Source organism: Panthera leo, chromosome A2 (assembly GCF_018350215.1).
Source record: "Panthera leo isolate Ple1 chromosome A2, P.leo_Ple1_pat1.1, whole genome shotgun sequence".
NCBI lineage: Eukaryota > Metazoa > Chordata > Mammalia > Carnivora > Felidae > Panthera > Panthera leo.
This window is the reverse complement of record NC_056680.1, coordinates 153497257-153523248: the sequence shown is the minus strand read 5'-3', so window position 1 is coordinate 153523248 and position 25992 is coordinate 153497257. Positions and strand designations below refer to the sequence as shown.

The 25992-nt window shown below is 43.1% G+C and overlaps 1 protein-coding gene across 9 annotated transcripts in view; it reads left to right on the top strand.

Annotated features, from left to right (window-relative positions):
• Positions 1–25992, top strand: part of SLC37A3 (solute carrier family 37 member 3) — a 62406-nt gene that overhangs the window by 19563 nt on the left and 16851 nt on the right. For 3 of the 9 annotated variants that reach the window (XM_042926440.1, XM_042926448.1, XM_042926487.1), the window contains 11 exons: positions 217–300; positions 2370–2515; positions 6589–6685; positions 9067–9151; positions 9892–10070; positions 12542–12683; positions 14548–14649; positions 15252–15299; positions 17034–17185; positions 22224–22289; positions 23000–23326. In XM_042926440.1, coding sequence (XP_042782374.1) covers positions 217–300; positions 2370–2515; positions 6589–6685; positions 9067–9151; positions 9892–10070; positions 12542–12683; positions 14548–14649; positions 15252–15299; positions 17034–17185; positions 22224–22289; positions 23000–23113 — 1215 coding nt within the window. In that variant the 3' untranslated portion in view covers positions 23114–23326. Of the gene's footprint in view, positions 1–216; positions 301–2369; positions 2516–6588; positions 6686–9066; positions 9152–9891; positions 10071–12541; positions 12684–14547; positions 14650–15251; positions 15300–17033; positions 17186–21728; positions 22290–22964; positions 23327–23675; positions 25311–25992 lie in introns of those variants that run through there. The other 6 variants (XR_006199156.1, XM_042926468.1, XR_006199159.1 and 3 more) reach the window with 5 other exon arrangements.

Below are 25992 nucleotides of genomic sequence, written 5' to 3'. Positions count from 1 at the left end.
ACGTGAGTTTGTTTACAGTGTAATGTGCAGAAACCCACTGTTATTTCACGAAACGTGTGTGAAACTGATGGAGACAGCTAGTCTGGGCTTATGAACGAAGTTTAATTTTGAGTCATGTCAGTGTTTTGTTTCCCTCACCTGCATCGCATTGTATCTTCCTCTTTTTCATGTTGTGTCATTACTCAGAGCTGTAAAATAAACATGCTTTATTTTTAGGGCCTTTTCATCAGTGGAATTGTTGGAGATCGGCTTAATTTACGATGGGTTCTGTCGTTTGGCATGTGTTCTTCTGCACTAGTGGTAAGTTGAAAAGGTATTAGTGTTATTATCGTCATCATCAATATTATCGTCTTGGTCAGGTATTTTGAATCCAAGTACTCTCTCTATTTCTATATGTAGAATAGGAGAATAGAATTAATCTTCCATTTTTTTAGTAACTTGTGTGCCTTTTCAACTTGAGGGAATCTTTTATTTTTTATTTATTTATTTTTTTAACATTTATTTATTATTGAGAGACAGACAGAGCATGAGGATGGGAGGGGCAGAGAGAGGGGGAGACACAGAATCCGAAGCAGGCTCCAGGCTCCGAGCTGTCAGCACAGAGCCCGATGTGGGGCTCGAACTCACAAACTGCAAGATCATGACCTGAGCCGAAGTCAGACGCTTAACCGACTGAGCCACCCAGGCGCCCCATCACTTAGGGGAATCTTTTTAAAGTGAGATTTGGATCATGCCCCTTCCCTGATTCGTTCACCACCGAAGCCAAGCATAAATAGCACGGCATTCAGTGCTCTCAAGAACCTGGTCCTGAGCCGCCTTGGTAGTTGTGTTGACCACTACACTTCACCGCTTGGATCTGGCCATACTTTTTCCCGTGGTCCTAACACAGCCTGTGTCTTTCTGTCTCACTCTCTTTGCTCTCACTCTTCTTCCTGCCTCCAATGGCTCCCTGTTCAGTTAGCTCTCCATAGTCTAACTCAGGGTCTCCTGCAAGTGACTGGCTAAATGGCAGTTCTTTCATAATGCCTTACTCTCCTGACCTTCGTTCCTGAAAGGGATCGCTTCCTCTTCCGGGCTCCCCTGCCGCAGCACTTACGTTGTCTGCTGCTTAGGCTGCTGATTTCTGTATCAGTCTTGCTTTCCCTGGGGGTCTGCAGCATGATGGTTGAGGTCACAGATTTCCCGAGACCTGGACTACCTGGCTGTCACTTCCTCTTCCGCCATCTCCCAGCTGCCATTGCTCTTGCTTCAGCCTCATTGAAGACCTTCCTACAGGGCTGGTAGGGAGGCTCTTGCGAGTTTCTGTGTGCGAGGCCTGGGGAACAACGCCCAGCTAATTTAGTGCTCTAGAGGTCAAGATCCACATTTGATGCATCTTTTTTGTTTGTTTGTTTCCTAGCTCCTAGTGAGGAATTTTTATTGGTTGAATGAAAGCATCAATTTCAATTAGACCCTATTTTATGATTATTTTCCAATATCTGCCACTTGAGAGATTGAAACACTTCATTCATTCATAGCCTGCTCGCCTACCCACGTATGCATCTTATTTTAAAACCTGTGTACATTTTGTTTTGTTTTTTTACATTATTTGAAAAATTGAAGTATGTGCATGAACTCACCCTTCTTGGTGTGTGGTTCCAAGTTTCAACAAACGAGTCCAGTTGTGTCACAACCATTCTTCCCTCCTCCCCCAGCCTCTGGTCAGCAACCACTGACTGTTTTTCTCTCCTTATACTTTTGCTTATTCCCCAATGGAAACATAATATGGTGCATTCCATTTTTTAACCCATGCAGAATATTCCCCAAAGAAATTTCAACTGCAGACAAAATGTTCACTTGAGCAAAATGCCTACAAAAAGCAGTTGCTTGGCGAACGCTGCTGAATTACCGAGCCGATCACAGCTTCCACCGGTTCTCTAGACAGCTGCAGTAATAATGATGCTTGTGTGTCCTGGGCCCCACGGTGTGCGTGGCCCTGCGCTGACTGACCTTATATCCACAAACTCGGTCCTTACAGTTGTCCTCCACACACATGGGCCTGAGGACGAGAAAACGAGAGCTGTATGATGGGGTCGAACAATGAGGATTGAACTTTTTAGAGCAGAAGATCCACGTTGAGCCGGGGGCTGGTCGTCAGGGAGCTTTGTGTTGTTTGACGTCTTTCGTCAGTGGGGGCAGTTTAATGTGTTTGTCTTACTCGCTCGGTGCTGCTCTGAGCAGGAGCCTCTGGAGAGTCAGCCGCGTGTCTCTTAGGCCCGGGACCCTTGAATGTGTCTCTTCACGCAGAAACATAAGCATGGTAGGCAGTTAGGTGTCCTCTAGGTGTCTGCGTGGATGTCACGTGTCCCTTTTTCTTCCCTTCCTCGTAGGTGTTCGTCTTTGGCCCTGTCACAGAATGGCTGCATTTCTACAACAAGGGCCTCTACTGCTGTCTGTGGATTGGGAATGGCCTGCTGCAGTCTACCGGTTGGCCCTGTGTGGTTGCGGTTATGGGCAACTGGTTTGGGAAAGCGGGGTATGCCACTCCCTTTGTCTTTAATTTCTCTTTTTAAGTGGTTTTAATATCAGATTATTCACACCTGTCATCAGTCAGCTTGATCTTTTTGATCCTTCCCGTGCCTTCCCTCTATTTTAGAAAGAATAGTTGAGAGGTTTCACATTGGAGCGTGTCGGAAATGGTGTGGACTTGAGGGGTGGCCTAGCCCTGTGAGACGCGTTCTGTTTTATTCTTAAATAAATAATGTTTATTTATTTTTGAGAGAGTGGAGGTGGGGAGATTTCTACGTGGGGCTCAATCCCACGACCCTGGGATCGTGACCTGAGCTGAAATTGAGAGTCAGATGCTCAACCAACTGAGCCATCCAGTCTCCCCCCCCATCCCCCAGCACATTTTTTTTTTTTTTAATATTTATTTATTTTTGAGAGAGACCGACAGAGTGCAAGCAGGGGAGGGGCAGAGAGAGAGAGGGAGACACAGAATCTAAAGCAGGCTCCAGGCTCTGAGCTGTCAGCACAGAGCCTGACGCGGGGCTCGAACCCACGAACCGTGAGATCATGACCTGAGCTGAAGTCGGATGCTCAACCGACTGAGCCACTCAGGTGCCCCAAGATAATCTTTTTTTTTTTTAGTTTTTTTATTTTGAAAGAGAGAGGAGGGTAGAGGGGCTGATAGAGGGAGAGAATCCTAAGCAGGCTCTGTGCTGCCAGCACCTGATGTGGAGACTCGATCTCACGAATTACGAGATCAAGACCCGAGCCAAAATCAAGAGTCAGATGCTTAACTGAGCCACCCGGGTGCCCCAAAGATAATCACCTTGACACATATCATTTTGAGATCCTTCTTACTTGAGCTTTTATTTTTTTAAATTTTTATTCATTTTTTTAAAAAAATGTTTTGTTTTGTTTTTCTTTTTAATTTATTTATTTTGAGAGAGACAGCACAAGTGGGAGAGGGGCAGAGACAAAGGGAGAGAGAGAATCCCAAGCAGGCTCTGCTTTGCCTGCACAGAGCCTGATGTGGGGCTTGAACCCATGAAGCCATGAAATCATGACATGAGCTGAAACCAAGAGTCAGATGCTTAACTGACTGAGCCATCCAGGCGCCCTCCAAAATGTTTATTTATTTATTTTGAGAGAGAGAGAGAGAGAGAGAGGGAGGGAGGGAGGGAGAGAGAGAGAGAAAGTGTGTGGGAGGGGCAGAGAGAGAATCCCAAGTAGGCTCTATGCTGTTAGCACAGAGCCTGATGTGGACTTCGTCTCATGAACCTTGAGATCATGACCTGAGCCAAAATCAAGAGTCTGAACACTTAAATGACTGAGCTACCCGGGCACTCCTTACCTGAGCTTTTATAAATTGGATGACCCTGGGTGTTTGAAAGCAGTGCCTGGACAGGTTGACCATTCCATTATTTCTATGGATCAATCACAAAGAAAAAAACTTGAGCCATTATTGTTCATTTTTGAGCATTGGACAATTTGTTTTTCAACAAGTAATACTAGTAAGTTAAATTGATGATGTGCTCCTTAAGGCCCAGTGAGGTTTCCTCTAAAACACAGCAATAGGGGTGCCTGGGTGGCTCAGTCAGTTGAGTGGCCGACTTCAGCTCAGGTCACGATCTCGCGGTCCGTGAGTTTGAGCCCCGCGTCAGGCTCTGTGCCGACTGCTCAGAGCCTGGAGCCTGCTTCAGATTCTGTGTCTCCCTCTCTCTCTTACCCTCCCCCGTTCATGCTCTGTCTCTCTCTATCTCAAAAATAAATAAACGTTAAAAAAAATTTTTTTAAATAAAAAAATAAAACACAGCAATAAACCACAAAGTACCATTAAAACTATGACAATTTAAAGCAGTTCTTTCTCAACTGGTTTCTTCTAAAATCATGTCTTTGGTTAGCCAGTGTTGTTCAGACTGAACAACTCCTGACTCTCCTCCAGGACCCTCTTGCTAGATTTTGTATGTTTTATGATTTTTTATTTTAATTAATTAATTAATTAATTTTTAATTTTTTAACTTTTTTTTTAACGCTTATTTATTTTTGAGACAGAGAGAGACAGAGCATGGACAGGGGAGGGTCAGGGAGAGAGGGAGACACAGAATCTGAAACAGGCTCCAGGCTCTGAGCTGTCAGCACAGAGCCCGACGCGGGGCTTGAACTCACAGACCGCGAGATCGTGACCTGAGCCGAAGTTGGACGCTTAACCGGCTGAGCCACCCAGGCGCCCCTTAATTTTTTAACATTTATTTATTTTTGAGAGACAGAGACAGATAGAGCATGAGTTGGGGAGAGGCAGAGAGAGAGGGAGATACAGAATCCGAAGCAGGCTCCAGGCTCTGAGCTGTCAGTACAGAGCCTGACATGGGACTCGAACCCACAAACCATGAGATCATGACCTGAGCTGAAGTTGGATGCCCAACCGGCTGAGCCACCCAGGAGCCCGTTTTATTATTTTTTAAATGTTTGTTTATTTTTGAGAGAGAGAGAACACGCATATGCGCACACACACACACACATGCATACGTAGGAGTCGGGTGCGGGGGTAGAAGGAGAAGCAGAGAGGGGAGTGGGGATGGACAGAGGATCTGAAGTGGGCTCTGTGCTAAAGCAGAGACTCTGATGCAAGATTCGAACTCGCATGCGTGATCTGAGCTGAAGTCAGCTGCTTAACCAACTGAGCCACCCAGACACCCCTTTCCTGGACCGTTGTGGTACCTAGGTTCCCTTCCACTAGATTCTTGGTTTACCTATTTTTTTTTTAGTGGCTTTATTAAGGTATATAATAAGCTGCACAGATTTAAGATGTACCATTTGATGAGTGTTGGCATGCATACGTCCTTAAAACCACCACCACAGTTAAGAAAATGGACATCTCCATCACCCCCAAGAGTTTCCTCTTGCCGTTTTGTTAAGTCCTCTCCTCCACCACTCCTGCTACCTTCTCCCTCCCTCCCATTGCTGTCTCCAGGCAACTGTTGGTCTGCTTTCTGTCACCTTAGATTACTTTGCATTTTCTAAAATTTTATATAAATAGAATCATACAGTATATAGTTTCTTATTTGCTTTCATTCAATGTAATTATTCTGAGGTTCATTCATATCATGTGTATCGATAGTTCATTCCTTTTTTTAACCAAGTAGTAACCTATTGTATCACCATTTGTTTATCTTTTCGGCTGTTGTTGAACGTTTGGGTTGTTTTCAGTTTTTGGTTATTACAGACAAAGCCCCTGTGAACATTTGTGTATAAATCCTTATAAGAACATATGCTTTCATTTTCCTTGGATAAATACCTCAAAGTAGAATGTCTGTGTCATGTGGTAGGTGTGTGTTTATCTTTTTAAGAAACTGGCAGTCTCTTCCAAAGTGGTTTTACCATTTTACATTGCTGCCAGCAGAGTGTAAGGGTTCTAGTTGCTGTGTGTTCTTGCCAGCACTTGGTATATGTGGTCTTTTTTTGTCTTCAGCTATTCTAGTAGGTATGCAGTGCTACATCACTGTGGTTTTCATTTGCATTTCCCTAATATCTGATGGTGTCCAATATCTTTTTATGTGCTTACTTGCATCATATTTTTGTGTGCATGAACTTCTTTTTTAAAACTTTTTATTTGAGATAATTGTAGATTCACACTCTTTAATGTTGCATTAGATTTTTTTCCCCTTAGGATTTAAAATTTTTTTTAAAGTAATTTCTATACCCAACTCAACTTACAACCTTGAGATCAAGAGTTGCATGCTCCACTGACTGAGCCAGCCCGACGCCCCTGGATTGTTTTGTATTATTGAGTTTTGAGAGTTCTTTGTATTTCAAATGCAAGTCTTTTATTAAATCAGTGATAGGCAAATATTTCCTCCCAATCTGTGGCTTACTTTCAAAAATCTCTTCACAGTATCTTGGGATGCACCCCGAAATGAGCTTTAGTTTAATAATATCCTTAAGGAACATGATGTTTTGTCATTTGGGTGTACTTTAAAAACATCTTAAGATAGAATGTTGATCTTTGTAATGTGGACTTCCACCGTTTTGGCCATTTTGTATGGGAACTGCATCAGAATTCCTTCCGATTGTATTGTTTTCTGTTTTCTACTGTTCTCGTAGACGAGGAGTTGTTTTTGGTCTCTGGAGTGCCTGTGCATCAGTGGGCAATATTTTGGGAGCATGCCTAGCTTCTTCTGTTCTGCAATATGGTTATGAGGTAGGTATTTCTTTCTAGCTTTTTCTTGAGTATATAAATATATTTTGTTTTTTAGGAAATAGTACCATGGCTATTTAAAACTATGTAGAGCTATGTTTGGGTGGGGCAAGGCTTGTATTAAAAGTAGACAAACTTTTGATAAATCCAAACATAGAGATTATTCATGGGAAAATGCCCAAGTCTAAAGACAGTATAATCAATTGGGAGAAAAGTCTTTGCAACTCATGTTACAGATAAAGAACTAATCTCCCTCCTATGTAAAGAGTATCTGCAAATTGATAATAAAAAGATCAACAACAAATAGAAAGGAGGGTAAAGGATTTGAATGTGTAGTTCATGAAAAAGAAATAGAAATGGTTTCGAAATATATGACAAAATATGCCACTTTATTTGTAACTTATTCATTCAATAAATATGTATTGCAGTCTAAGTGCTCCTAGGCAGTAGGGAGTAGAGCACTGGCCAGAAAAGAGAAAAATCTCTGCCTTTATGGAGCGTAGGTGTTAGTTGGTAGAGAAATGCAAATTAAAACTACACTAAAAAAGAAAGGAACTATGCTGTTTACTTGTTATATTGGTAAGAATCCATAAGTTTGATAGCATCTTGTGTTTATGAGAATGTAAACAAGCATTGACCCCCCCCCCCCCCCCCCCCCGCCCCGGAGTCACTATGAGACTGTCCATCAAAATTACAGCTGCTCTAACTGAGCTGTTCCACCTCCAGTAAGTAATCCCAGGGGTGAATATACTTCCACATATACAAGGTAATATTTCTATATGGTTATTTCAACATTGTTTGTAATAACAAAAATTGATAACAAATGTGAACCAGTAGGGAAATAAACTGTGACATCCTCTTCAACGGAAGGCTGAAGGCCATAAATTAGAATTTGGAAGCTTTCTCCGTCCTGATAGGGAAAGTTCTCAATGGTATGTTAAGTGAAGAAAACGAGGGTGCAGAACAGCGTGTATTGAGTGAAGCCATTTTTGTAGAATGGCGGAAAAGTTAGAGTATATATTTATATTCGCTTGTGTTTCTGAAACAGTCTCTGGGAAGTAGAAATCAAATAACAATGGTCATATGTTGGGAAAATGAGGATTAAGTGGATGGGAGAAGAGGTGGGAAGGAGAGTTTTTACTATACAATCTACTTTTTGTTGCTTGGATCATGTGAAAGTATATGTATTTTAAAGCCTAAATAACGTAAGTAAGTTAATCTTTTAAAAAGTAGATAAATCTTTAAGTTTTAAAAAATGTTTATTTATTTTGGAGAGAGACAGAGTGTGAGTGGGGGAGGGGCAGAGAGAGAGGGAGACACAGAATCTGAAGCAGGCTCCAGGCTCTGAGCTGTCAGCACAGAGCCTGACACGGGGCTCGAACTCACAGACCGCGAGATCATGACCTGAGCTGAAGTCGGATGCTTAACCGACTGAGCCACTCAGGTGCCCCTAAAAAATAAATAAATCTTTAAATAGTTCACCAAAGGTTTGGTCTCAGAAGAATTTTTGTCTAGTTAGGGTCAATGGGAGGTCCTTTGTGCACTCCCAGTCACCTTTATTCTAGGCTTCTTAGATTTGCATCTGGATTATAGTCATTGCTTCAGATGGGAATTTTGGTTCACCCTGTGTGCTGCTCCCAGGTTTGACTTCTGGAAACGCTAACGTGTCACCGTCTTTTCCAGAAATTTAGGCTGTCTCTCCACATCAGGTTCCATTCTCTATTAAACAGAATTCAGCTCTGCAGCCTGGCTTTTGAGGTTCTTTCATCTTGATCTCACCTTTTCCTATCAGTTTTATTCCCTACTGTCCCTCAGCACAAGCCATCTGCTTTGACCATGTAGGAGACTTTCTATCCAGTTCCCAGCCCGCTTTGCTTCAGTCGTGCTGGGAAAGACCGTCCGCTGCCTGTTTTAGCTCTTCCTTAAGACATTGTCTTGCTATATCGGCATCATTAGCTGTTTCCTTCTCTTTGTGTTTCTTATTAGGACCGGGCCTTCTCATCTATTTGGCTGCTTGATGCCTTGTGTTATTGTTTGGTGTATTGTTTAATCCCCTCAACCGGATAGAATGTTTGTGGGGGCAGATACTGTCTCTTGTGGGAGGCTGTGTGGTGCGAAGAATGAGGATTTGGGAGCCAGTCCTGATTTCACAATTGCAGTACCACTCAGTGTCCCTGGGACTTTAATTGTGCTCTTTGAGCCTCGTGGGGAAGATGCCTGGGAAAACACGCGAAACAGCTCTGTGCCTGGCACGGGCCACTTCCTTGCCAGTCTCCCTGTTCTTCCTGCCCAGCTCCCCACCTGCCCCATGGGTGCTTCTAATGAATGTGCTTGAACAAATCCCCCAGATGGGTAAGGAAGCACCTCTCTCCTCTCTTCTCCAGTATGCCTTTCTGGTGACCGCGGCGGTGCAGTTTGCTGGTGGGATCATCATCTTCTTTGGACTCCTGGTGTCACCAGAAGAAATTGGTGAGGAGAAGCGGCCTTTCTGTTCAGAACATCTTACGGTGATGGGTGAGGCCTGCACGGCCAGGTTCTTGTTCCCTAGGAGAACTGTGACCCCCTTTCAGTGACTTAGAGGAGTGGCGTTGCTCTGTGTGTCCAGTAGACCCCGTGGGTGGCTCTCCCAGCACAGCTGCGGACGTTTGGGGGGGAGCGAGGCTCACCTTCCTGGATTCAGGGAAGACTCTTCATTGGCAAATGAGCTTTGTAATCGAGAATACTGACTGGAAACTAGCATGGAATGTTTCTCATTTCACTTCTTCAGACATTTCTTGTCCTTCGTAAAAGTAATTTAGTGTGATACTCATCTGTGGTTACATACAGAATATGTACGAGCAAAACCACAGAAGCAAATAAATGTACAAGTCCGTCTTTTGAGTGTTCTTGAAGAGACATGTCAGTTTACTCGTGTGTAGTGAACACTTTATTTTATTTTTTTTTTAATGTAAGAGAGAGAGTGTGAAGTAGTTGAAAAAGCATTGCTCTGAAGCCAGGTAAAGTAGAATCAGAGTCCTGGCTTTGTGGCTTATTAGCTGTGTGATCTTAGCCGACCTCAGCTGACCTTGGCCTCTGAACCTTAGTTGCTTCTTCTGTAATGTGGAAATGAAAATAACACCAACCGCACGAGCAACGATACATGCAGAACCCTCGGCCCAGTGCCGGGCATCTAGAAGGCATTCTATAAATGGTGGCTGTTACTGTTGCAGGTATCCCAGGTATTGAGGCAGAAGAAAATTTTGAAGAAGACTCACACAGGCCATTAATTAATGGTGCCGAAAACGAAGATGAATACGAACCTAATTATTCCATTCAAGAAGGCAGCACTACTACCCAAGTCAAGGCAATCAGCTTTTATCAGGCCTGTTGTCTTCCTGGAGTTATACCGGTAAGGGCCCCTCAGATCTCCTTACCACCAGTGAGATATTGTGGCCTGAATGTGAACCCTCCCTAGGATAAAGCATCTTTAAGTGTTTAGCTTCTTTTTGATACTTTATTGTAGGAGTATATGTTCAGAGGAATATTGGATAGTGACCCTCAGCTTGTTTCTAGACTTGAAATTTTATCCGCAGTCTAATGCAGGGGTTAGTGTACATTTTCTGTAAAGAGCCAGATAGTAAATGTTTTTAACTTTGGAGGGGGGATTGTACAGGCTCTACCACAACTACTCACGTCCAGGAAGCAAGAAACCCTGGATGGTATGGAACAAATGGGTGTGGACAGGTTTGGCCCGTGAGCTCCAGTGTGCTGACCCTGACCTAGCATTCAAGTAAGAAGGCAGAATTAATGTTTTTTTTGGTTTTTGTTTATTAATGTTTATTTGTTTTGAATGAGAGCAGGAGAGAGGGGGAGCACATGCACGCATACACAGGGGAGGAGCAGAGAGAGAGAGGGAGAGAGAGAAACCCAAGCAGGCAGAGCCTGACATGGGGCTCAGTCTCACAAACGGTGAGATCATGACCTAAGCCGAAATCAAGAGTCGGAAGCTTCACCAACTGAGCCACTCAGGTGCCCGAAATTGGTGTTTTTAAATACATTCTTTTTGATTTGTTGAAGTATTATAGAATTATATGTAGACCAAGAGGGGGTTTTGAATGGTCCATTTCAGTCTGCCTTCTTTGCCTATATTCTTATCATTCCGGGAACAAAATTGTTTGCCCTTTTATTAAAAGGTCCAGAGCACATTACTCCACAGTATTTCTTGGTAATGCATTCCAGTGTTTCCAAAACCTTTACAGTCAGGAGAACCATCTAACGTCTAAACTAAATCCCTTCTGCTGCAGTTTTTCTGTCTTGATGTTTCGGGCCCTCTAGCACGGGAGTGGAAGTTCAGAGGCCTAGGTTATGTGTCCGGCTTACCCACTAACTCTGTGTGAGGCCTGGGATAAGTCCCTCAGCCCATCCTGTGTCTCTGTTCCCCTTCCCTCTGGAGTGGAAAGTAAACCAGCCTTCCCCGGGGCCTAGAACATTGGGTTATTGTATTGTGAACAAGCACCCGGTTTTGTTTATTTTATTGTCTAATGGTGCTTTACAATGTAACCCCTCAGCTAGATTCAGAGCCTGCAGGTTGTCCTTTCTCATACATACTTGTTCCTCTGACCTCTGCCTCCAAGCCGAGAGGACCGATATTTGCAAACAGATAGTGAACTATAAGTTAAAATGTAAGTGCGAGTTTCCACAATTCTGTCACCAAAAGATGATAGATTATACAAGAGAAATGCAAGTTCCTTTAGGCCTGTTCTCATGCTAGTGATTAGTAATTTTTAACTAGTTATTAAAATACTTTGCTGGTAATAGTTTAATTTCTGGGACAGGACTTAAAAATCTGTTGTTGTAAGTGTTTTTTTTTTTTCTATTCCTTTGTATTTCACAAGCGATTGTTCCCTGACACAGGCAGGGATGCAGAGGAAATCTAGTTAACTTAATTCCTTTGTCTCTGCAGCAGGCTGTCTGGACAAAACGCCCTCATGATTGGGATTTAGCTCTCTAGGGGGTGGCTGTTGCCCTGCCAGGGAAGCTGTTTTAAAACAAGTGATACCTAGGGAATAACTGGCAGCTCCAGGGAAAAGAATATACTAGCCAGACACCCTTTGAAGTCCGGTCTCTCTGCTCCTCCCCCTTTCTCCTTTGATGCTAAATGTCAGGATTTCCTGGTAATAATGTGTTGAATATAGGAGTCTTAGCCCCGCTGCCATCTTTTATTCCTCCAAGTAGAGTCACGAGGCCCATGGCCATCGTGTTCCTTCATTGCTGACTCACCAAAGATGCTTTTTCTTTTCCACTGGAATATAAAGCCTTTGGACACCATAATATGAAAATAGTTTTAACGTTGATGCTTTTTTTGGACCTTGAAACTGGAGTGTAGTCCTATTGCCCTCCACTGTTCGTAATGTTAACTTTGCAGGAAGTAGACGAACCAGAAAGGTTTGGCTGCTTGGAAGAAAAGCCGAGATGCTTACTGGATTTCTTTGCTTTTGGTTAATGATATGGATTTGGATTTCTTTTGCTTTTATCTTTGTCTAAATAAAGAAACACGAGTAAATGCCCTGCCTTTTAGGTTCAAAACACTGGTTTGCTTCTACCGGAGAACTGGAAGGAGAAGAAATTGGGGACAGTCAAGAAATAGTCCTATGTGTTCTTATTCTAAAGGCCTGCTGCATGTGCTTTTCTGGAAGCTAATGGGGATAAAGAGAAGAGGGAGACTAGGCAAAGTCAGGGAATCTATAGATATGTTTAATTCTAGAATCAGGTGGGTTCATCCCAAACTCCTGTGTCTGGTTTTGCTTTTTTAATTATGTTAACAATTGTGGTCCTGCTGTGCTATTTGTTCTCCCTGATAGTCGAATGTTTTTCTTGTAGTATTCACTGGCCTATGCCTGCTTGAAGTTGGTAAATTACTCCTTCTTCTTCTGGTTGCCCTTTTATCTGAGTAACAACTTTGGATGGAAGGAGGCTGAAGCTGACAAGCTGTCCATTTGGTACGATGTTGGAGGAATTATAGGTAAGGCCAGATGCATCTTTTTCTGTAAGGGGAGTTAGTCACTAGTAATATTTTACTGGGTTATGGAATCTGACATCCTTTAAAGTTTTATTACTTAGTCCACAGCCATTTTTCCTAAAGTGTCCGATCAGTAAACACACAAACTCTTAAAAAAAAAAAAAAAAAAAAAAAAAGAATCCATAGAAAAGAAGAGCCAGCCCCCGGCAGCCCTGTGATTTATAGGGCTCTTGTTTCTCCGTTCTTTGTTTATGGATCAGTTCTTTTGTGTTGGGAAGCACAGCGATGTTTCCCTCCGTGATCTCTTTAAATGTAACCCTTTCGTACACTTGCAAGTGATATCTGAGCTCTAAAGCTAATCACACGCCAGGGATCCGAGTTAGAATGTGAATGTGTTCATTTGATCTATTTCCCACCACCTTTCCCACCACCCACACCAAAGAAGGGGAGATACTAGCTTAGTGTGTAGATTTTGTCAGACCGTAGAGGTGGGAATAATAGCGGGATTAATTCCTAGGCGCATTTTGCAGCTGTTTCATTGTACACAGCAGATTTTAATGGTAACTTTTTGCTATAGCTGGAAGTATAAACAGGTACGGGAGAAACTTTAAAACAAGACAGCAGTACAGACTGCGGTAGTGGGTGTTACTGCTGTTGCTGTGGCAAAACCTTAGCATCTTTTCTGTGCTGTTTGGATTTAGAATTGTGGTAAGGCTAAACTGTCCTGAGCACGTGAGAGCAGTGCATCCTCAGGCGATACCCTGTTATTGTACTTGAACTTGTCTGCCCTTAGCCTTAGATACAGAGCCAAAGGTGAGGCTGTCACCTTTAGACCTGCTCATACCTCTGGATCCTGCTGTCTGATGAGGATGTACCAGATGTCCCATAGTCCCTAGAACTCGAAATGGGGCTGTATCTAAAGGTGACCTTGTTGTTTGAAGGATTCACATCACCTCTTTTTAAAGATCCTGGCCTGTGCATTATCACCAGACCATAATCACTGCATTTAATTTTAGTGAACATTTATTGGCTGCTACTAATAGCCTGTGAGGCATGGTCTTCAATGAATCATCTTTTTTGTTTGTTTGTTTGTTTAATGCTTATTTATTTTGGGAGAGAGAGAGAGCGAGAGCGAGAGAGAGAGAGAGAGAGAGAGCGCGCAAGCACACGTGCGTGAGTCAGGGGGAGGGGCAGAGGGCGGGCCTATGCACAAAAGAAAGAGGGAGAGACAGAGGAGAGAATCCCAAGCAGGTTCTGTCTGAGCCATCCAGGAGCCCCTAATGAATCATCTTAAAACAATTTTTTTTAATGTTTATTTATTCTTGAGAGAGAGAGAGAGACAGAACGCAAGTGGGGGAGGGGCAGACACACACACACACACACACACACACACACAGAATCCAAAGCAGGCTCCAGGCTCCCAGGTGTTAGCACAGAGCCCGACGTGGGGCTCAAAGTTACAAACTGAGAGATCATGACCTGAGCCGAAGTCGGACACTTAACTGACTGAGCCACCCAGGCACCCCCGTATCTTTTAAAATAAAAAGCAGAAAAATTAGGAAAAGCCTTCACATCTGGTTTGAAAAGGGAGAACAGCAAGAGACAGTGGGTGGTTTTGATGATTTTTCCTTATTTTGCTGTCTGATTCATGGTGTCCTGTCCCTGTCATCCATCATGGCAATTAACAGTCAGGCATTCTTCCTAAAAGGAAGCCCTGGTGGAAGCTTTTTAGGAGAGTCAGCCCTCTTTTTGGGTGGACCAGTCTCAGGATCCTATAGCAGGTAGGGGGTACATGGTGAATGAGTTTCAGGTAACTGAGCTAAATGATAAACGATTTTGATTGTGATGGGCTCCTTGTGCTTTACAGGTGGAACTTTGCAAGGTTTCGTCTCTGACGTATTACAGAAGAGAGCCCCGGTTTTAGCTCTGAGTCTGCTTCTGGCAGTTGGGTCCCTCGTTGGATATAGCCGTGAGTATTCCCTTGCAATTCAATTATTTTTCTGATCTCTTAGGACTAAGGCCTTTGCCATGAGTCAGCGATCAACGCCAGGGAGATCCTTGAGACCGGCTACAAAGGCTGATCCGAGACCTTTGTATGGTCCTGTAAATGCCTGGTAAAAGTATCATCACGTAGTTTTATTTGTGTTGGGGAGGAAACTGGCATCTCTTCTGCTTTGTTGGTTTGTTTAAAGCTTGCTTGGGAGTGTATATGCTTTGTTTGAGGGTAGGCTCCAGAGGGCCAGCATTAGAGGCAATAAAACAATAAAAGGGAAAGGGTTTCAAAAGAGGAGAGATGGTAATTAGTAGGTTTGGTATATGTCCCTTAAGATGCTGCTGAGAAGGGAGTAGAGTTTTTCCTTAGCTTTTAGAAGTCTCATTAGCTTGAGCACCAGCAAGTGGCAGACATTACAAATAAAAGTTGGGGCAGGCGGTGAAAGACTTGTAGCCCTTTGTTGTCTCTGGGAGTGATCTGTGAGGTCACCGAGATCCAGATCTTTGTGTGCTGTTCGGTGCGGGCCCGTGTAATCCTTTCTTGAAGTCAGCACGCTGTTTCTGTGTCCCTCCTCATAGGTTCTCCAAACGATAAGTCCATTAACGCACTTCTGATGGCGGTTACAGGTATGTTGTGTGGCTCCGTTTCGTTGTACTATTACTACTCCTCTGTAAATAAAAAGAAGAGAGGGAAACTGTGTGCTCTTTCAGTTTGAGTAATACTAACCCTTCGTTATGGAGAACTCACATGGTAAAAGGAAAACTGTCTACTTCAGATTCCGTTTCTCTGCTCTTATGTGACCTCTTCAGTCCTGTTGTTAGAGAAGCAGTCCCTTTTGACAGAGATTTTCTGGTACTTTTTTTTACTTTATTTTTTTTAAAGTTTATTTATTTATTTATTTATTTTATTATTATTTTTTAATTTTAATGTTTATTTTGATTTTTGAGACAGAAAGAGACAGAGCATGAGTAGGGGTAGGGAAGAGAGAGAGAGGGAGACACAGAATCTGAAGCAGGCTCCAGGCTCCAAGCTGTCAGCACAGAGCCCGACGTGGGGCTCGAACCCACAGACTGTGAGATCATGACCTGAGCCAAAGCCGGACGCCCAACCGACTGAGCCACCCAGGCGCCCCTAAGTTCATTTATTTTTGACAGAGAGAGAGATTGAGAGAGAGAGAGAGAGAGAGAAACAGAGCACGAGTGGGGGAGGGGCAGAGAGAGGGAGACAGAATCCGAAGCAGGCTCCAGTCTCTGAGCTGTCAGCACAGAGCCCGACGCGGGGCTCGAACTTGAGGACCGCGAGATCATGATCTGAGCCGAAGTTGGACGCTGGACCGACGGAGCCACCCAGGTGCCCCTCTAGTATTTTTTGATTGGCCTCAGCTTCCCCTGTTACTTCTAGAAGCGACTTAGGAAGATGGCACGTTAGAAACCAGTTCACCAGCTTTCAGTGTTGGAATTGGCCAGTGTTTCTCCACTGGAGCAGCAGATGAAACAGTTGAGTGTAATCAGGGCCGTGGTATAGAAAAATGACTCTTAAACTTTAGATCATACTCAGGAGAGTGAGAGCTGCTCGTGATACGTGAGGCACATGGAGCTCATTCCAGCCGTGCGAACAGATTCACACGGGCCAGCCTCTGCTCAGTCCTCAGACAGCCTTGCGGGGGGCGGTGGCTGAGAACAACCATCTGCGCCGCTTGTGGAGCTGCTTCTCTTCACTCTTATTTTCAGTACGTGTGGTTGAATTTGGATAGTCAAATGCTCAGTTGACACAACTCTACCGTAGTAGAAGTCGACAAGCGAGTGTAATTGGTTACTAATGAACGCAGCCTTTGCAGCATTAGAAAGGCTGTATGTTCACTGTGTTTTCTGTATCTTTGGCTTTTATAAAAATATACTGCCGTATCACGTAATTCAAGTAGGACTTTCAGAAAAACAGATGCCAGCTAGTTTGAAGATGTCATTATCTGGGAGAGTGTTCATTTTTACTGGTTTCTTCATCCCCCCCTTCACTGTTTCTCTTCAGCATATTGATTAAAATGTTGAGGAGTGCCTGGGTGGCTCAGTGGGTTAAGCATCTGACTTTGGCTCATAATCTCCATATGACCGTGAGGTCATAATCTCACGGCTCGTGAGTTCGAGCCCCACATCAGGCTCTGTGCTCACAGCTCAGAGCCTGGAGCCTGCTTCTGTGTCTCCCTCTCTTTCTGCCCCTTCCCTGCTTACACTCTGTCTCTCTCTCTCTCAAAAATAAATAAACATTAAAAAAAATGTTTGGATAAGAGCTTATCTTGTCCAGTAGATTTCTAGTGGTGTTAAGAATAGTGTGTTAATGAGAACCTGTTTTGTTTATGACTTCAGGATTTTTTATTGGTGGACCTTCTAATATGATTAGCTCTGCTATTTCTGCGGACCTGGGTCACCAAGAGCTGATCCAAGGGAGCAGTGAGGCTTTGGCGACCGTCACAGGAATTGTTGATGGAACCGGAAGCATTGGAGCAGCGGTAGGCCAGGTGAGAGAACAGGAGAGGGGGTGAAACTGAGTGGTGAGTAGTCTATGTCAATGGTCCAAGAATTTACATCTGCCCACCGGGCCACAGTAGGTGGCACTCTAGTGCTATACAGGACACTTTCCCGTAAAGCCTTACGTTGCTAATCTCCTCTGAGGTCAGCTAATGTGACCTGATATGGAAGGTCTTTCTACGTTTTTTAGTTTCTTCTTCCCACTTTAATATCCAGATTCTTCCTGTCTGGAAATTAGCTGACACCTCATAAGACAGCTCTCAGTCCCAGTTTGCTACTCCTTTCTTCCTAGCCTGAACTTGGCAGTCTGCGGGGCCCTGAGACACATGCTTCTCGTTATCCCCCACCTGGCATGCACACCCTACCTCCTCTCTCCTACCAGACACACACGTTCTTCACGTGGATCCCTACCAGAAATCGCCACGGACTCTGGCAGCTGCTCTGAGTCATTTTCTCTGTTTCCAATGGCTGTGTCTCAAAGGGCGGTTCATTAAAGTCTTGGGTCAGGATCATCTAGGTGATTTATTAAAGTACAGAACGCTAAGCTTACCACAGGCTTGCTGATTTAGAACATAGAGATCTGCGTTTCAAAAAGCCTTCCTGGTGATTGTGATGCACTCTAAACTTGAGATCGTCTAGGCTAAGATTGGCCTACAATAAGTAGTCAGAACAACTCAAATCGATCTTGTTTTGCTTAAATTCAACCTTTTCTTTGGGACAGTTGTGAGTCATGCCTCTCTTAGGTTATACCTTTCCAGCACATTGAGTGCTGCTGCTTTTGCAAAAATAAGGATCAGAGAATCATCTGCATAGATAAAATAGTTGAAACTTTGGAAGTGAATGAGATGTTTAATGGGGAAGGAAAATATAGACAAAATCTCAGAGGCTGCCCAGTGGTCGAAGAAACAGGAAGTCAGCAGGGTGACGTGTAGGAAAGGGGAGGTGTTAGTCAGTAAGGTCATAGGTATAGAGAGGCCAGAGAAGGAGAATGGAATCGAAAACGCTCTTAGTTTTGACAGGTCATCATCGGACCTGAATATTGCTGTTTGGCTTGCTCTGTGGGGCTAGATCACCGATGCCGGATTGCTGGTGGTTAATGAGAGAGCAAGAATTGAGGAAGATAAGCCATCTTGATGCATATCACTACTCAGCCGTATCTTGTATATTTATTTGTGAATGTCTGACTCCCCCACCATGTTGTAAGCATCACGAGGGCAGCATTTTGCATTGTGTTCTGCTGTAGCCCCAGTACACAGAACAGTGCCTGGCACACAGTAGACCTTCCAGCATCTGTTGAGTTGTAGTAGAACGACTGATCGATGTGATTGATGTGCTTATTAGCATATTTGATGATGAGACTGAAGAGGAAGAAAAATCCAACAAAAAGTAGGAGAAATTTGCTTACTTGATTGTGCTCTGGAATAGAAACCAAAGAATGCTGTTGGCTACCAGTTCAGAGGTCTTCGTGTTCATGTAAGCGATCAGGGGTGGTTGTATTGGACATCCTTTTCTGACACTACTGTATTTCAGGTTCTCGTTTCTCACTGATGTTTCCTGCATTAACCAAGTAGGCATGTTACAAGGAGCATTTCTAGGAGCTTATTTTTGTGTAGGGTGCTTCACCTGCCAGTATTTGGATCCCTAACTGTGTATGTGGGTTAGCGTTGGGTTTACTTTGGTGGTCAGGGAAGTGGGTCAGGAGTGAATCATTGTTAGCTTTATTCATTCCTCTTCCATGTTGATTTTTGAGTAATTTCCCATTGCTCGGGGCATGAAATCCCAAACTCTGTGACTTAATATCAGAAACTTGATGAGCTTTGTCCCAGCTCTCTTAACTCACCCTGAACAGCTTTCTTTCCCCACCTTTCCTTGACTTCACAAGAAAATTGCCCTCTCAGTTTCCATAGCACTTGGTGAGCACCAAGTGGGCTCCCGCTTGTCATGGGGCATCCCGCTTCCTGGTTTATCTGTCTGTGCCAGACTGCATTCCTTGCAAACAGGAACTGTTTCTTTCCTCCAATGCTTAGTGTGTTTATGACACACAGTAGGGGATCAATAAGGTTAAATCGTGGTGTCTACCCAAGAAAAATGAGCACACGTGTCCATATGAACCCGTGTACACGTATGTTCATAGCTGGATTTTTCAAAACAGCTAAAAATTAGAAAAAACTCAAATGTCCACCAACTGAAGAATGGATGAACAAAATGTGGTGTATTCATTATGATGGAGTAGTATTTTTAAGAGGGTATCTGGCACTTAAAAGAGGATAGATGTTACATAGATGGACCTAAAAAATATTATGCTAAGTGAAAGAAGCCAGTTACAAAAGACCTCATACTGTAAATGATTTCATTCATGTGAGATATCCAAAATGGGCGAATCTATCCAAAATGGGCGAAAGAGAGTAGTGGTTGCCTGGGAGCAGGTGGGCCTGAGGAGTGACTACTGATAGGTACGAGGTCTCTTTGTGGGGGGGAGGGCGGGGTGGTGGTGGTGATAGAAATGGCTTATAATTAGATTATGGTAATGGTTGCACAATTCTGTAAGTATACTCAAAACCATTGAGCTGCATGGTGAACTTTATGTTATATAAACTATATGTCAATAAAACTACTTAAAAGGAAGATAAAGTAACAGAAAGACACGGGAGCACTGCTCTGAGCTCCTTAATGAGCGACCAGATCTCATAGTTTCATAATCTAGGGTAAATCACTCACTTGTTTTGCTTTTTAATGTTTGTTTATTTTTGAGAGTGAGAGAGAGAGAGAGACACAGAGTGCAAGTCAGGGAGGGGCAGGGAGAGAGGGAGACATAGAATCTGAAGCACGCTTCAGGCTCTGAGCTGTCAGCACAGAGGCCGATGCAGGGCTTGAACTCACAGGCAGTGAGATCGTGACCTGAGCCGAAGTCGGGTGCTTAACTGAGCCACCCAGGCGCCCCTCACTTGTTTGGCTTTTAAATTTGTTTGCTTACGAATTTCACTGGTAGTGTGTGATGGAAGAACATGTGTGAAACTCACACCTGTGGTCGGTTGATTTTTGACAAGGGCACCAAGACCATTCAATGGGGAAAGAATGGTTTCTTCACCAAATGGTGCTGGGAAAACTGGATATTCACACACACAGAAGGATGAAGTTGGACCCTTGCCTTATAGCATAGACAAAAAATTAATGCAAAATGGATTAAATACCTAACTTTAAGAGCTAAAACCATGAAAACTCTTAGAAGAGGGGTGCCTGGGTGACTCAGTTGATTGAGGTCTGACTCTTGATTTCCGCTCAGGTTATGATCTCATGGTTTGTGAGATCAAGCCCTGCTGTGGGTTCTGCGCTGACAGCACGGAGCCTGTTTGGTATTCTCTCTCTCTCCCTCTCCCTCTCTCTGCCCCTCCCTTGCTCACGTGTGCATGTGCGTACACGAGCTCTCTCTCCCAAACATTAAAATAAATAAAAAACTCTTCAAGAAGAAACCATAGGGCGCCTGGGTGGCACAGTCGGTTGAGCGTCCGACTTCAGCTCAGGTCATGATCTCACGGTCTGTGAGTTCGAGCCCCGCGTCAGACTCTGTGCCGACAGCTCAGAGCCTGGAGCCTGCTTCGGATTCTGTGTCTCCCTCTCTCTGACCCTCCCCCATTCATGCTCTCTCTCTCTCTGTCTCAAAAAAAATAAAGGTTAAAAAAAATTAAAAAAAGAAATCATAGTGACAAATCTTTATGACAAATGTGTACAAATGGCCAATAAACACTTGTGAAGATTCTCAAGATCCTTCATTATTAGGGAAATGCAAATAAAAAACACAGTGAGATGCCACTTCACACCTTTTAGGATGGCTGTAATTTAAAACAAGGACAACAACAACAGAAAATAACAAGTACTTATGAGGATGTGGAGAAGCTGGGACTCTTTGACATCGCTGGCGGGAATGTAGAATGGTGCAGCCACTCTGGAAGATGCTTTAGTGGTTCCTCAAATAGTGAAACATGGAATTACCGTGTGACCCAGCAGTTCCGCTCCTAGGAATATACCTTAAAGAACTGAAAACAGGACTCACATGTCTGTATACCAGTGTTCATTGGAGCATTATTCATAATAGCCAAAAGGTGGAAACAATCCAAATGTTGGTCAGCTGATGACTAGATAAATAAAATGTGGTGTGTCCACACCAGAGAATATTATTCAGCCATAAAAGGGGATGGTGTTCTGACACCTGCTGCAACCTTGAAGACAGTATGCTCAGTGAAATAAGCCAGACACAAAGGGACAAGTAGTGTGTGATTCCACCTACCATGAAATATCTAGGACAGGCAAATTCTTAGAGATAGAAAGTAGATTAGAGGTTACCAGGGACTCGGGAGAGGGGGTGGTGGGGAGTTACTGCTTAATGGGTGCAGACTTTCTGTTTTGGGCGATGAAAATTTTTGGGAATAGATAGTGGTGATGGTTGTCCAACATTGTGAATGTACTCAATGCCTTTGAATCATACACTTAATGATGAATAAAATGGCTAACTTTATGTTACATATATTTTGTCAGAATTGAAAAAGAAGGTGGGTTAAACGCTAATGGATCCTTTTCAGCAATTGAAACAAAGTCAAAGAACATGCTGTAGAATGTTAAAACTGTACAGAAATCCTCTGCTTAAATAACACAATTGAAAATGAACAGTGCTCTTGGAAGACCAACTGTTTTTGAAAGCTTCAGTTACAGTACCTCTCACTGGAAGAAAGAATGATTAAACGGAAATGGCTTGAGGATGTTAATTTTCCTCTCTTAGTAGCAAAGTGAATAAAAATAAACCTGAAGTCCTGTCATCTGCTCTGCAGTTTTTGTATTTGGACTCTGCCAGCTTACAAGATGAAGGCCAGGTATCTTTAAGTAGGAACACACACGTGAAAGCTTTGGACACTGAAAACCATTCTACAAATCCTAACTCACTTTCTGGAAGAGCTGTGTTTAATCCACCTTTCAGCTACTTCGTGTGATTAATTTATAAAGGATTATGTCGTAATTTCTTTTTCTCCCTTGTAGTATTTAGTGTCTTTGATCCAGGACAACCTGGGATGGATGTGGGTGTTCTACTTTTTCATTCTCATGGTAAGTGAGCGTGTGCCTTTTTTTTTTTTTTTTTCACTTGTAGTTTTTCTTACTAATTTAGTTCAAAGCATTTACTTAAATCTCTTCTTAAACTGGCAAAATTGCTGATGGGTTTTAATGACCCTGTGGTGAAAAGTAACATGAGTCTATGAGATACATTCTTTCAAGGTGGGAATGGGTCTTTAGTTTGCCCTTGATCTAAGCCTCATGAGTATTGTCATGTATAATTCCAAAAAAAAAAAAAAAAAATGGTGAGAGACTTACTGAAAGTATCCCCAACTGTTAACCGGTGTATTCTTCCCGGGTACTCTCTATCTGCTAAATATAATTTGGAATTCTGAAGGAAATTACAGTGTACCCCAAGCAACATCAGGCTCAAAAAGAAGCATTGCTATAATTAATACCGTGGTGTGTCGGTTCTAAAACGATGAGAATCTCTTGAGAAAATATTTGTCGTGCCTTGAACATTCTTGGCTGGAATTGTGTACTTTCTGGGAAATAGCCAATTCAGAATAAGGCCTTACCGTTTTAAAATGTTGCTGTCTGTTGAATAAGCATGCGACCTGACCTCTTACATTATTGGTGAGATGGCGCTCGAGACAGGTCTCCCTGAGAGAGTCCGGTGACAGCTTCATCCAGGAGGGGATGCATTTAATATCCCACTCCTAAATCTAGTGCATCCTAATTGGAGACAACCTCAATCGCCCCAGGTCCAGACACGGCCCTCCAGCCTCGTCCAAGGAGCCTGGAGTTCTCTGGAGCTGCCTCAAGGCTGCGTACTCTGCTGTCACAAAGGACGCTTCTCCTGCCTAACTGCCTTCTAGCTTCTGAAGACTGGACTGTGTGTCCCTGTGTTCCACTTCTGACATCTGTGCTAAATAGAGGGAGATATCTCCTTATGAACCTGTCGTGTGATCACACAAGAAATTGTACTAGAAAGAAAACTGGATCCATTATAAGAAACACGTTTTAAAGTGAGCTCCAGGGGCGCCTGGCTGGCTCTGTCAGTAGATCATGCGACTCTTGATCTTGGGGTCATGAGTTCAAGCCCCACATTGGGTTCAGAGACTACTTACTTACTTAAAAAAAATTAAAAAAATAAAAAGAAAGTGAGCTCTAGTATCAATTTTTTGCTCTGCCTATGGCAAATCATTTAATTTGTGTACATTAGTTCTTTTTCTGGAGACTGTGTAACATTAAATTTTAAAAAAATATATTAACTGTGATTTTTCGAATCATTTTTTTAATTCATTAAAGATCAAGTCATCTTTGCACGAAGTCATAATGAATGTGATTGTCCAAATTCATTATTCCGTTCAAAACATGGTGCTCTAACAGAATTCGTTAAATTGTCACTGCATATTTAATGCTTTTTTCTCTTCACAGACAAGTTGTACGATTCTATTTATCTCACCATTAATAGTGAGGGAAATACGCCATCTTATGCAAAGACGACAGGCTCACTCACTGAGTGAGTGAGTGGTGCCTGCAGGAGAAAAGAACACTGGGAGACGCATCAGGACTCTTATCTCTTTTAATTCACCCTATTTGGGCGTTGTCTTAAGAGCTCCAACGAAACCTCAGATCGGCAAGCCTCTTTCACCTTGTGACGCTGACGATTGGTGAAGGCTGGGCTGTTTTTCTGCACTACACAAATTATCGTGGATGATTTTATTGCTGTCGTTCCATAAACGTACTGAGTGGCCTATGAATCTGCCAGCGTCTGTACTTGGCCTGTTGAGATTTATCCTTTTCACCTTAAGTACTGTATTGGACCTGGACTGGATTGGATTCTCCAGCCTGGAAAGTTGAGTGACCATGAGACAGTTGCACATGGTTCGTATCAGTGACGGGCTCCATGAATAGGAAAGGATCATTGGATTTTGCTTTGATAATGAGTTTGCAGAGAGCGGCTCATCTTTGAAGCATCAAATCCTGGTCGAGGGCTCAAGCTGGATCAAGCGTAAGCCTGCCTTGGACAAAGAATCCCTTTGTTAAACTGTGGTGGGAAAATCACACTACATGGTGACTGGCTCAGTCACTCGGTATCTGATCTAAAGTTATTCAGCTCTGGATGCAGAAATATCTTCAAATTATTGTCAGCTCATTCTCTTCTGTCTTCATTCAAAATTTACTTCGATTCCTGGAAGTATTCAGTCTTCCTTTCAAGGACCATAAGGTACATCATCAGTTGTTGTGAACATTCCAAGGTGTAGCTCACAACTGAAGTACTCAACCCCAGATTTGCTGTCTGGGAACGTTAGGATCCACTAGGAAGCTAATCTCCTTAGCCCTGTTTTCAGAGAATTGATCTCTCTCACGACCGGGTTCCTTGAGTTACCTCAGCAGAAGACTAGAATTAGAGGAAAAACCTTTTGTCCTAGTAAGTGTTAGGTATGTGACCTTGAATCATATTAATGGGTTACTAGGGCCTGAGGACTAGGCATCTATTCTTTAGAAGTTTGTAGTGTGTATGTCTTCAAGGCTGTGAATTCTATACTAATTACCGATATGTTAAAGTCATTCTGTATATATATATATATTTTAAATTATGGACACAAACTAGGGGGGAAATGTGCAATTTTGAGGGCTGCCTAATTCACATTGGGATAGGGAATATTTTTCAGCTTCTTACTTTATACTGTAAAGTGTGATGTGTTTATGGACTTGTTAATGTTATTTAATCAAGCAGATTTCCAATCAGTTAATTGCTCATTACTGACAAAAAAGGGAAAATATGAAACACAGGAAGGGAAAATAAACTGACTTTTGTAGTAAATATCTGTCCATCTGGTTATTTAAATATGTACTCTGAGTTTCTTGTTCTAGAAGGTGATTCATGCCTTATGATTTCCTGCTGTTGACCATTTACTGACCCTACGGTGTTGCCAGAGTGTTCAGCTAGCCCCAGAAATGGCCCCATTTCTGTTACGTTCTGTGGACACTTTCCCTTCCCCTTTGTGTGAGATTATACTAAGTTTGGATGAGTTGCCTGATTGTAATTTAAGAGTTGTCTGTAGACGGATGCCATTTTTATGATTTAACCTCCTTCTGACATTCGGCTGTGAGTTTCCTCTCTGTCCGCATTATCAGTATGGTAGCATCTTTGTATCCTGACACCAACATTATTTTCTTACCCTGTTGAAACTCAGCTGGGTGAGTGTTCCCCTGACCTCTCTGTAGCTGTAGCCCCCAAGCTGTACGTATAATGAAATTATAAATAGATAAATGCTCAGCTCTGAACGAAAGGATATATTGCATGATAGATTTCCGTATTCTAGTTCTGGCCACCTACAAAGGAATCAGCTTTAAAGAACTGCTAACTTCACTTTCTTATTAATTTCCTTTCCCTTGACCATAGGGAAAGCTCCTTTGGAAATGACAGCTTCTCTGGCAGCTACGTCTTGGATGCTCACGAGGTTGAGGAAGGTTATTCTGGCCTGCCCTTCCTAGTCATACTGTGTTTTCTTCTCTCCTGTGTAGTTTCAAAGGAAGAAAGTCTCCTCCCCACTCCTGCTCATTCTGTTCCTTCCTGCTTCCTGGAAGACCAGAGTTGCTCAATAAATGTTCATGCAGGAAATGCCTGAGCGCCCTCAGTGTGCATCATGAACTCTGGGATGGAGGTTGCACAGTGTGCTCTCATCTGCTTCCTCCTTCCTTTCTCCTTAAAAACCTCCAGAAGCCCCAGGGATGCCTGTGGCTC